Raw genomic sequence first — 13488 nt, 5'->3', positions numbered from 1 at the left:
TACACGAAAAACAGAATAGTCTGTAGTAATCTGTAGGTTTCGAATACTTCTGTAACCCCAAAAATTCTGAAATAAATTGGTGGACATGAGAAATTTGTCTATTAATCATCTGAAAAAAGAATCAGCCTAATCGCACTCTCCAGTAAAAACTGGCAGTAAATCTCGTGAGCGCTAAAGTTTCTGTTTTTTACAGCAAGATCGCGAAAACTTCCCCCAAGTCTTCCTAAAGGTTCTACTTGGCATAAACACTAATTAAAAACATAAACCACATCTAAACAGAAGCTATATGAATTATTTATTACTAAACAGGAACAAAAAACAAGAAACAAAAATAAAATTGGGTTGCCTCCTAACAAGCGCTATCATTTAACGCCCCTAGCTAGGCATAAAAACAAGGATAGATCTAGGTATTGTCGTCTTTGGTATGCAATCCATAAGTGCCTCTCATAATAGATTCATAAGGTAATTTAATTTTATTCCTAGGAAAGTGTTCCATGCCTTTCCTTAACGGAAATTGAAATCTAATATTTCCTTCTTTCATATCAATAATTGCACCAATCGGTCTAAGGAAAGGTCTACCAAGAATAATAGGACATGTAGGATTGCAATCTATATCAAGAACAATGAAATCTATGGGCACATAATTCCTATTTGCAACAATAAGAACAACATTAATCCTTCCCATAGGTTTCTTAATGGTGGAATCCGCAAGATGCAAATTTAAAGAACAATCATCAAATTCACGGAAACCTAACACATCACACAAAGTTTTTGGAATCGTGGAAACACTAGCACCCAAATCACATAAAGCATAGCATTCATGATCTCTAATTTTAATTTTAATAGTAGGTTCCCACTCATCATAAAGTTTTCTAGGGATAGAAACTTCTAATTCAAGCTTATCTTCATAGGATTGCATTAAGGCGTCAACGATATGTTTGGCAAAAGCTTTATTTTGATCATAAGCATGAGGAGAATTTAGCACTGATTGCAACAAGGAAATACAATCTATCAAAGAGCAATTATCATAATTAAATTCCTTGAAATCCAAAATAGTGGGTTCATTGCTATGTAAAGTTTTGACCTCTTCAATCCCACTTTTACCAATTTTTGCATCAAGATCTAAAAACTCGGAATCATTGGGACGCCTTTTATCTAAAGTTGACTCAACTCCAGTCCCATCATTATAAAAATCCATATTGCAAAACAAAGATTTAATAGGAGACACATCGATCACTTTTAGATCTTCATCCTTATTATCATCTAACTCTTCTGATTTGGCGGCCATCTTATTAACTAAGGTCGCCTGCTTATTCGAAATTTGGGCTATTAATTTTTCAAGATGAGCAAACTGAGATTTCAAACCATAAAATTACTTAGACATATCATCAAGCTCTTTATTCACGTATTCCATAAAACCTTTTTGCTCTTTAAGCTCATTTCTGAAGAAATTATTATGCTCAAATTGCAAGGACATAAAACTGTTTTCGATTTCTTCCAACCTTCTATGGTGAATATCAATACTTTTTGGAAGAGACATCGTGACAACCAATCCAACACACAAGCACACAAGAAGCAAGCAAAAAGAGACGAACGGAAAAGAGGAAAAATAAAACGGCAAGGGTGAAGTGGGGCAGAGGAAAACGAGAGGCAAATGGAAAATAATGTAATGCGAGGGATAAGAGTTTGTGATGGATACTTGATATGTCTTGACTTGTGCGTAGATCTCCCTGGCAACGGCGCCAGAAATCGCACGTTGGCAGGAGATCAAATCTTGACTTGACTTGGTGCAACCTCCCCGGCAACGGTGCCAGAAATCCTTCTTGCTACCTCTTGAGCATGCATTGGTTTTCCCTTGAAGAGGAAATGGTGATGCAGCAAAGTAGCGTAAGTATTTCCCTCAGTTTTTGAGAACCAAGGTATCAATCCAGTAGGAGATTACACGCAAGTCCCTCGTACCTGCACAAACAAACAAGAACCTCGCAACCAACGCGATAAAGGGGTTGTCAATCCCTTCACGGTCACTTACGAAAGTGCGATCTGATAAAGATAATAAGATAAATATTTTTGGTAATTTTATTATATAGATTGGAAAATAAAGATTGCAAAATAAACAATAATAGAAATAGCAAGTGGATAGGAAAATAATATGATGGAAGATAGACCCGAGGGCCATAGGTTTCACTAGTGGCTTCTTTCAAGATAGCAAATTCTATGGTGGGTGAACAAATTACTGTCAAGCAATTGATAGAAAAGTGCATAATTATGAGAATATCTAGGCATGATCATGTATATAGGCATCACGTCCGCGACAAGTAGACCGAAACGATTCTGCATCTACTACTATTACTCCACACATCGACCGCTATCCAGCATGCATCTAGAGTATTAAGTTCATAAGAACAGAGTAACGCATTAGGCAAGATGACATGATGTAGAGGGATAAACTCAAGCAATATGATATAAACCCCATCTTTTTATCCTCGATGGAAACAATACAATACGTGCCTTGCTGCCCCTGCTGTCACTGTGAAAGGACACCGCAAGATTGAACCCAAAGCTAAGCACTTCTCCCCATTGCAAGAAAGATCAATCTAGTAGGCCAAACCAAACTGATAATTTGAAGAGACTTGCAAAGATATTAAATCATGCATAAAAGAATTCAGAGAAGAATCAAATATTGTTCATAGATAATCTTGATCATAAACCCACAATTCATCGGATCTCGACAAACACACCGCAAAAAGAATTACATCGAATAGATCTTCAAGAGAATCAAGGACAACTTTGTATTGAGATCCAAAGAGAGAGAAGAAGCCATCTAGCTAATAACTATGGACCTGAAGGTCTGTGGTAAACTACTGACACATCATCGAAGAGGCTATGGTGTTGATGTGGAAGCCCTCCGTGATCGATTCCCTCTCCGGCGGAGCGTCGGAAAAGTCCCCAAGATGGGACCTCACGGGTACATAAGATTGCGGCGGTGGAAATAGGGTTTCGTGGTGCTCCTGGATGTTTTCAGGGTATATGGGTATATATAGGAGGAAGAAGTAGGTCGGTGGAGCTGCGAGGGGCCCACGAGGATGGGGGCGCGCCCTCCTGCCTCGTGGCCTCCTTGGTTCTTTCTTGACGTCTACTCCAAGTCTACTGGATCACGTTTGTTCCAAAAATAACTCTCCCGAAGGTTTCATTCCGTTTGGATTCCGTTTGATATTCTTTTTTTGCGAAACACTGAAATAGGCAAAAAAACAGCAATTTGCACTTTGCCTTTGGTTAGTAGGTTAGTCTTAAAAATAATATAAAAAGTATATTAAAGCCCATTAAACATCTAAAACAGATAATATAATAGCATGGAACAATCAAAAATTATAGATACGTTGGAGACATATCACCCCCCAGGCTTGTGGCCACCTGTTGGGTCCCCTTCTGTAGTTTTTTCATCCAATATTTTTTATATATTTCAAAATAATTCTCCGTAAAGTTGCAGGACATTTGGAGTTGTGCAAAATAGGTATCTCACATTTGCTCCTTTCCGGTCCAGAATTCCAGTTGTCGGCATTCTCCCCTCTTCATTTAAATCTTACAAAATAAGAGAGAAAAGGCATAACTAGTGTACCATAATGTGAAATAACAATCCATAATGCAATAAATATCAACATAAAAGTATGATGCAAAATGAACGTATCAGGTGTCTGTAAGTAGCGGTTTTCCTTCCAAAATCGGTCTAGCCACCTACAGTTTTAGGGCCTATACAGACAACCAAACAAACAATACGTCGTAAATAGTGTCTGTAGTCATACGTGGCCATGGGCAGCCCGGACCGGACGGCCCCACCTGACACGGCTCGAAAAAGCTCGACCCAACTTTGCCCAGGGGTTGGGCCTGAGCCTGGATTTTGAGCCCGATGGCCAGGCCGGCCCAGGCCCGGGCCCGTCGTTTTTGCAGTTTAAGGAAGAGGCCCGACTCGAGACCCGACAGGCTTTTTGCATGATGGGTTGGGCTTGGGCCTGATTTTTAGGACCGATAGCCAGGCTGGGCTGGGTCGAGCTCGAGCCTAGGTTTTCTACTTCGGGCTTTGATAGGCCCGGCCCGAAGCCCGGCCCGGCCTGACGTATTGCTAGGTATATCTGTAGTACAGACTATATGAAAATTCTAAACCTACGGACAAATTATGGGCTGCAGTTTACGGACTGCCTCTCCTAACCAATCTCGCCCCCTGATTTGAGTGGTGGGGCCAGCCATCATAATTTCCCAATCCTTTAATCCCACATCAGTCAGTAGCTCATCTTCCGTAAAATCTGTGCGTATGTGTAGCAAAGCTTCAGACTATACCTGGAGTCCTGGACATCCGGCACATGCCCTCATACCTGCTCGCCGGCATGCCTACAAACAATATTTTAAACGGTACTGTTATCTGCCGAAAGGGGTGACAAACTAACATTTATTCATGGCAAGTTTACATGGTGGGAGATGGCAAAATCTTCCTTTTTGCAGCATTTTTTTTTCCATTTCAGAAATTGTGATCTTCCCATAGTGTAAATTGCCAGCCAAAACGTTTGCAATTGCCACCCTTCCGAGCTAACGTTTCGCAAGATAAAAAGGTTATTTTTTAAATCTCGCGCAATCAGTCAAGATGAGGTTAAAGGAAATGAGTTTTGGTCGCTACCACACCCGATAGGTGGATCGTACGGTCCACTTGAGATGGACGGTTGGGCAATGCAAGGAGCACATACTCGTAAAGTCGTAATTGTAAGGGCATTTCTAACGGGCCATTTCAAATTGGACAAATTAAACGTTCGCGGATGCGGCCGCGGACCCTTTTAGGGTTCACGAACAAATGTAAAATGGGTTTGGAGCACTCCAAATGCCCCTCCACATCCTTTCTAGCTCCTTCTTGTCTTTGGACAAAGTGAGATCTTTTTGTGTATTTGGCTCAAAGATGGTCTTGACAAAAGTCATCCATGGAGGATATATACCCTCAATCTAATAGTAGTCCATGTTATAGTCATGACCATTCATGATATAGTTGCACAGAGGAGCGTGTACTGCGGTCAACCTAGCAAATAATGGAGACTGCTGCAACAAGTTGATGTCATTGTGTGACCCAAATGATGGTAGGCTTTTTAACATGATCTTGATATTGCCCTTCCTTAATATATATATCGGTAGTTCTTCCATTTCATGTGCATGCAATCAAGGGATCCGAGCATACCTGGACACCCTCTTGCTTCTGAGAGTGCTCGAGCCGTTCGATGTCTGCGGTAGTTGGGTCTCTCAAGTACTGCAGTCCAAACACCTTGACCACCGCGGCAACAAACCTGACCATGGCATGTCCCCATGTGCTTTCAGACATCCAGAAAAGTATCCTCAATGTGGTCGTGCACTTCTGATAACCAGAGAAGCCAATGGTTCCAATGGTGTCCTTCTTCATGATGAAGTAGTGATCAAAAGCTCAAACACCATCGTAGAGGCGGTCGAAAACATTTTGCCGCATCTGAAAATGCTAGCAAAAATAGTCTGCGAATAGGGCATTGGGAATAAAGTAGCCGTCCATCAACATCAAATGCCCATGTGACCTATTTTGATTCAACACTCGGTGTCCCTTAATTGATCCCTTGAAATTGAGAACATGATCCTTCAATGCTTCGTGTTTGCAAGGACCGCCCTCATCATCGTCGTTTCATGCTCATATTCATCCTCATCCGACGAGGACAAATCAATGAAGTTGTCGTAGAAGTACTACATGTCTGAATCCATCATGTTCCCTTCAAAGTATAAGGAAACAATTGGCAACAGTTTGGTTATGGCATTATATCAAACACTTTTCTGGAGTGGTGTCCACCATGAATGACATCTGCAGGGGCGGACGATACTTGGGCGAGGAAGACGCTGGGAGCAACGACGATAGACTCCAAGGTAGGCGTAAGGATGCAACGGGAAGGGTATGGGCAGGGTAGAGCAGTACCATACCCATACCCGTATAGTCAGTGGGTACAAAATTCTACTCATACCCGTACCTATGGGTATGAAACTTTACTCATACCCATACCCGACGGGTACCCGTAACCATTGGGCACCTAGCGGCTAGAACAAATAGTACACATGTTGTTCATAATTTTACGCTCATTGATAGCACATTTGGCAAAAAAAAAATCAATTATCTCAGCTCAATAACAGGTAAATGAGTAAATGCCAAACCAGAAAATCTCGTTCCAGACTCTAACCGAGAATCGACATTGGAAAAGGAGGTGGGCCACGGACTCTTGAACTTGCTTGCAGAGGGGGCAAAGGTCGCAATTTGGCCATCCCCGCCGAGCCAGGTGATCCGCTGTCCAGACTTGGTTTTGAAGAATTAACCAGGCAAAGAATTTGCACTTGGGGGGAGCCCACCTCTTCCAGATCATACAAGTGTTGGTGATGAAGATGAGCCCCGCAAATTGCGCCAAATAAGTCCATTAATTATTATTTTTACATCGAATGAGTCCATGAATTAGACTATACTGCAACCCATAAAATAAAACTCTGCGATACAGTTCAGTGCCTGCGGAATAAACAAGGTGAATCGATGGGCTCATGGTCCAAGGAACGGCACGACGGTCATCATCGCGGCAGGATCTACACCGATATCTGTTGCACAGGCAGAGACAGCGGGCTTGGGTACCATGGAGCAGCAGCGGTGTGGCTGTCTCTCCTGTGGCGTATGGTGACTAGCGTAGTGCTTTCTCTGTACCTGTTGATCTTTCCAGTCTGAATTTTCCAGTCAGTTTAGGATTTTTGTTTTGCAACATCGTGGCTCGTGGGTGATGCATGTCTTTCATATTGGATTCCAAGCTCTTTTTTACATTGATGACATATATGACCTACAGTGTTCAAGCAGTTGTATTTTTGGTTGAATTTCAAATGAAAAGACTTGAATTACAGTTTCAGTTCTTTTTTTTTACTTAGCTTGTCAATCAGTTAACTATCCAAGTTCAGCCCAATGAATGCCATGTGTTGTCATGAATGAAAGAGTCCAAGTTTACCGCAGCCTCATTTGACTGAACCTGAACTGAATTTTGGTTGAGTGTCAAACAGACACTACTTATTTGTTTTTGGCAAGGCAGATTCAGCGCAGCCTCGTTTGAAAAACAGATATACACACGAGGCAGAATATATCTTCGTTCTTGAATGATATATATATACCTTCATACACACTGTCTGATCACCAGGGCCTTCTGTTGTTGTCACTTGTCAGCAGCATCATGGGTGCCGGAGGCAGGATGACGGAGAAGGAGCGGGAGAAGCAGGAGCTGCTCGGCCGCGCCGGCGCCGGTGAGATCTCCCAGCGCGCGCCGACAGACAAGCCGCCGTTCACGCTGGCCCAGATCAGGCAATTCCGCCTCACTGCTTCCAGCGCTCGGTGATCAAGTCCTTCTCCTATGTGGTCTACGACCTCGCCATGATCGCGTCCCTCCTGTACGCCGCGCTGGTCTGGATCCCGGCACTCCCGACCATTCAACAGCTGGGCGCCTGGCCGCTCTACTGGGCCACGCAGGGCTGCGTCATGACCGGCGTCTGGGTGCTCGCCCACGAGTGCGGCCACCACGCCTTCTCCGACTACCTGCTGCTCGACAACATCGTCGGCCTGGTGCTCCACTCATGGCTCCTCGTCCCCTACTTCTCGTGGAAGTACAGCCACCGCCGCCACCACGCCAACACCGGCTCGCTGGAGCACGACGAGGTGTACGTCCCGAAGAAGAAGGAGGCGCTGCCGTGGTACACCCCCTACATCTACAACAACCCCGTGGGGCGTCTGGGGTACATCGCCGTGCAGCTCACCCTCGGGTGGCCGATGTACCTGGCGCTCAACACCTCCGGCCGCCCGTACCCGCGCTTCGTCTGCCACTACGACCCCTACGGCCCGATGTACAGCGAGCTGGAGCGCGCGCAGGTTTTCATCTCGGACGCCGGCGTGCTGGCCGTCTCCTTGGCCCTGCTGAAGCTCGCGTCGGCCTTCGGGTTCTGGTGGGTGGTGCGGCTCTACGGGGTGCCGCTGCTGATCGTGAACGCGTGGCTGGTCGTGATCACCTACCTGGCTCACACCCACCCGGCGCTGCCGCACTACGACTCGACGGAGTGGGACTGGCTGCGCGGGGCGCTCGCCACCATGGACCGCGACCTGGGCGTCCTCAACCGCGTGTTCCACAACACCACGGACACGCACGTCGCGCACCACCTCTTCTCCAGCATACCGCACTACCACGCCATGGAGGCCACCAAGGCGATCAAGCCCGTCCTCGGCGAGTACTACCAGTTCGAATCGAACCCCCTCGCCAGGGCCACATGGCGCTCGGCCAAGGAGTGCATCTACGTCCAGCCCGAGGATCGCAAGGGAGTCTTCTGGTACAGCAACAAGTTCTAGCCGCCATGATCCCACCAAGTAATCCCATCCATCTACCTACATGTATGATTACCTGTTGGGAGTGCCTTAGGCTCAGTCGACTGAGAAATAACTACTCTACTGTATTTACTCAATCGTCTGACGTCATCGTAGTTCTGTCGCCCGTGTTGTCGCTACCACCTACGTGAGATGTCGTCGGTTGTTTTTTCACCTCGTGCTGGCTTCTTCTTCGGTTGTTGTTTGGGCTGGGTAGGGCTTGTTTCGTAGCCATTTGCCATGAAAAAACTTGTAGTATCTTCATGTGTCCCCGTGATGATGTACAATAATACTTGCCCTAGGCTGCTTTACCTTGTGTGGTTGTATTCTCTTTCGAAAATGATAAGTACCTGACGTCAGGTACGAGCACATGGCGAATCGAATGTTTTCGATGGCAATTCTAATGACGCAAGGATAGCAAGTTAGTTGACACACACTGCAATTTTCTATTTCTATTAAAAATAAACTGAAGAATGAAGTTGTCATACTTGCTAACTAAAGTTGTCATCCTCGCGTCACTAAACTTGCCATCGAAAATGTTCGATTTGCCATGTGCGCGTTAGCGCGTACCTGACCTTCGAGCGCTATCAGATTCCTTCTCTTTTTGGAACGAGATATCCGGTGAACTTTACTTTTTCTATCAGGGTACGGAACGATTTATTTTTCTTGCGTATCCAAGCACAAGAAGGGTGAGGCTGATCCTCGATCAAATTTTTATTGCAAGCAATGATTCTGTTCCTAGTAGGTGCATTCTCGAAATTATTAAGTGTGCATGTACGCATATGAGGCAAAAATACTGATGTCAGTAAAAGATTTCATCTAAATTCGAGATTCAAGATGGTTTATGGCCTAATCATCGATCTGATTCAAAATCCGTTGTCATCATAAAATTCATCACGATGAGATTTTCGATACTAGTTCTCACGTTGATATGTTCCGACGGCTTTTTTTTCAAGTCAAAAGTTACCAAAATTGTAATACGTTTTTGCTTCGACACCAGACATCCTCGCCGTAGTTTTCATTTTGAGAAGATTAGAGTATCTCCAAGTCATGTCATAAATCAGGCACATTAAACTGATGCGTTCACGGACCCGAATACGGAAGTCGCCATCCAACCCTATATCTCAAATGTCTGCCTCTAATAACTTAAAAAAAAACTAGCAATGGCCTTTCACCAAACAGCGGCGGCCTTCAGCCATCCAACTCAGATGGAGAGGAGAGAGGGGTTGTGGCGTGGGGTGCATGGTGGCTTTTGGTTGGTCAAGCGGACATCCGGACTCTCGCAAACGTCCCACAATTTTGCTTTTGGTTTGCGAAAATTCAGATGCGCGGACGTGTCTTTGGACATATGTCGCATCACGTTGGATGGTAAAAAATGGTTTAGACATTTGCAAGCATCGTATCTTTTTAGAAAGATCTTTTGTCTCATGGTAGTCTACTCTAGTCCCTTTATGAAATTTTTGTTATTGGGTCCTTCTCCTTGTTGCTTGATTCACATGGCACCATCAAATGATACAAGTCTTGAATAAGAATCTACAACGCACGAGAACATCCTTGTTGATGATTCTTTACAGTGACTGCATCCAGCTCAAATAATGCGATATCTCACACCGAGTTCAAAGATACTTAACCCTTCCTCCTCTTACTAATATTACAAAATGTTTGTGTATATCCAACACCTGGTATAAGCAGTAATATCAAATCCAGAAGTGAATCGTACTAATTTCTTTTACGTAAGGCAGAGTTGAGTTTTGGGGGGTTTTGGTGGAAAAGTCGACAGAGAATGATCAACACATCCTTGTTTAAATAGGTCCACTAGACCTTAGCTACTTAATTTACACGTGGGCGTGTCTGCCGACGTATGTAGAGTTGGCTTTTTTGGGTTTCTAGTGGGAAAGTCGACAGAGAAGGATCAACATATCCTTGTTTAAATAGGTTCACTAGACCTTAGCTACTTAATTTACACGCAGACGTGTCTGCCAAGGTACGTGCATCGCATTGAATGGTAAAAAATGGTTCAGACATTTGCGAGCGATTTGGGGTACGCCATTGGAGATGGAGGCCCTTACAACTACAATAGGCCTGCTGCAAATGCAAAGCCTTTGATGTCTAACCCTGAACAACAACAGAACCAAGGACCAGGCTTCTTTGCTAAATGGGTAACTAGTTTGCCAGTCACATTGACGTCCATCTTGCGAGAAATTTTCTTAAAAAGAATCAAATAAGAAAATCAGTGAATGATAAGAGATCCTCCGAAAAATGGCAAAGGATGGAGCAGACGAAATCCAGAATTGAAGGGGTTGGACAAGGTGCGTTTGTTAAAGGCAGCCCCAGCTTGTTTCTTTACACATATTTTTTTTGTGGGAAAGCATGTATCTTTAGTGATCTAAACGCTTTTATATTTCTTTACAGAGGGAGTAATAGTTACATCGCTCACGAGATTACACAAAGATTACACACAAGATAGCTAGGGGGTTCATCAACCCAAGTACAGGTGTTCTTATTCCGCAGCCCAGTTCGTTGTACCACTGGTGCCATGAATTTACTAAGCATACAACTATCCTATTACTGGTGTAGTCATATGTGGACTGCAAGAATTCTGAAGAAAAAAAATACTACGCAAAACGCTGATACTACAGCTTTTATAAGGTTTTCCCAACAGATCATCAAGCTATCAAAGTATGATGTATTACCCAAGCTGGACGTAAAATCATCATAAAGTTCCAACACAACATAGTTCAGCAACTAGAGACTTTCTGACTCTTTGTTTGATGCTTGAAGCAATAGAACAAATTTCGTAAAACCGCAACTTCAATCAAGGGTTGGGGTAACAATATTGTGTCACATGTGATTATTATCATAACCAATGATGAAGCAAAATAAAACAAGATATTTATTCCCGGTCTGTTGTATTGCCCTCGAGCAAAACAAGTTACTACAGCTTTGCAAAGGAACTAGGTGCATCAGCAAAACAGACATAACAGCACGCATCAGCTCAAAAATTCACCGAGCTGGTTTGCATGATTTGTGCTACAAGTAAACAACCTTGGTCAATGCGCAGGCTCGGGCTTCTTTTCCGTTGTGTATGCATGGTACGCTTTGCCATTGTCCACTCTGGTAGTATTACCACCAATGTCCAGGATGGCAGATGTGAATGCCAGGCTAGAACCACCAATGAGGGCAGACTTAATGCTCTTTCCTGTCAATTGGCACAGTTAGAAGTCTTCCTAGACAATAATACTTGTGCATATGAATATAATTACACTAATAAAGAGGTTGTCGACATGATCATGAAACTAACATGATGGGGCACATACCAAGACTTAGACTAGTGGATTCACATGCAGTGGTGACTGATTGGAATAATGTTGACAGTTTGTGGAATATGATCTACCTGACTGGGATATCCTAGATGACTATTTGTCACTGGATCCAATATCAAAATTCTGCAAGGGATCTTTAGCGGTAACTGGATTCATATTTCTGATGCCCACATGCATGATCTGGAATAATAGCACTTGGGTTCTTCAAGTTGCATAAATAGAATCCGTGATATTATGCAGATTAATCAGGAGCCATGCAACATGCTACATAACACCAGAGTTGGACTCTGTTAGTTTTTTTCGTGCTCCATACATGCCACTAGGACAGTGTTATTCTATGGCATGGCAAACATACATAAATAATGATCTCATGATTCAAACCAATTCCATGAGTCTAATAGGCTGCCAGAGGATAAGATCTAGTTTAGCCCTATCTAATTCAGATTCATTAAAAGGCAAATGGCTTATTAACATCATTGCTGCACCTAGTTGTAAAAAAACATCATTGCGGCACCTTGATCGTTAGGTAAAAAGGCACAGGCCCTCTTTGGATGATTCAGTACTTAAAAATCTCTATATTCATAAACAATGATTATTGATCAGTTTCCCATGAAATACAATAGTTTATGAGAACCAATTTTTTTATAGTATTGAGACAGGATCAATGTGTTTGATAGTTGCAGTATTTAGTAATAGTGTTATGTCCAAAGTGTAGGAAGGTCAACTATCTGTTGTTACTCTGATTAAAAGCACATGCTCAACAACAATATCTACATTCAAGTTATAACAATAAGGAGGGCGGGCCTGGCGCAGTGGTAAAACCATGTCCACAAGTCATCATCTAGCTAGTTGTACGCAGAAATGTTTTTTTATAGTTAAATATAATAAAATATATCTAACGTAGGAATATGATCTGCTTCCTTCTTCGGGTCTTTAGGTTAATTTCTGAAGAAAAGAGGGAGATAAAACTGAAGTGGATGCAGACATGATCATCCAGAAACGTACTCGATTTTGTACCCTTGACTTCAGTTTAGCAGACTTCCAAGAATATTTAAATATTATTAGTATTTACCACACTATGATATCATAAAACTCTGGAGTTTGTTGTATCCAAACACCTCGAATTTTTCTATAACATATATCTCTGGAACCCGGCAACAACAACAACAACAACAACAACAACAAAGCCTTTCAGTTCCAAACAAGTTGAGGTAGGCTAGACTTGAAACTCAGAAGATCTTGAAACCTAGTCATGGTTCGTCCATGGCATATCTCTGGAACTCATAGTATCCAAAAACTCCAAAAATATAACTTATCAAGACTGGATTCAAATACTATTCTTGGTTAATCTTAGGTCACCATCCCTGGTTAGGAAAATATTTTTAAGTATTGAGCTTAATACAACCAGAGCTAAGCAAGGGAAGCCATTTTGCGGAAACATGACAAGTCTAATGTGAATTGTGAAATGCAGTATACATGTCTGACCCGTATCTGTCCACGCAATAACTCTTACTGCGTAGTCACCAGAAGCCAATGACTATAGGAGCATAAACTATGCCATCACCCAATATTAGGATGGGTCAATCCAAAATGCTCCAGATCTGACATATCTAAGTAACTGTTCCTCAAACAGGAGAATCATACTTTAATTTAGTGTGGTTCTCCAATATCATTACAAAGGGAGGAACACTTTCAAGCCATTTTGTGGAAACATGATAAGTCTAATGTGAATTGTGAAATACAGTATAC

The 13488-nt window shown here is 42.9% G+C and overlaps 1 protein-coding gene and 1 pseudogene across 1 annotated transcript in view; one reads left to right on the top strand and one right to left on the bottom strand.

Annotated features, from left to right (window-relative positions):
- Positions 1-7241: 7241 nt before the first annotated feature.
- LOC119319528 lies at positions 7242-8695 on the top strand (annotated as a pseudogene).
- A 2458-nt stretch (positions 8696-11153) lies between these two features.
- The window catches only part of LOC119317658 (outer envelope pore protein 16-3, chloroplastic/mitochondrial-like), a 5153-nt gene continuing 2818 nt past the window's right edge, over positions 11154-13488 (bottom strand). The window contains exon 3 of the mRNA XM_037592139.1: positions 11154-11615. Within this exon, the coding sequence (XP_037448036.1) occupies positions 11467-11615 (149 nt within the window). The 3' untranslated portion in view covers positions 11154-11466. The remainder of the gene's footprint in view (positions 11616-13488) is intronic.

The sequence above is a fragment of the Triticum dicoccoides genome, chromosome 6A (genome assembly GCF_002162155.2).
Source record: "Triticum dicoccoides isolate Atlit2015 ecotype Zavitan chromosome 6A, WEW_v2.0, whole genome shotgun sequence".
Taxonomy (NCBI): domain Eukaryota; kingdom Viridiplantae; phylum Streptophyta; class Magnoliopsida; order Poales; family Poaceae; genus Triticum; species Triticum dicoccoides.
This window is presented reverse-complemented; position numbering and strand designations above follow the sequence as displayed.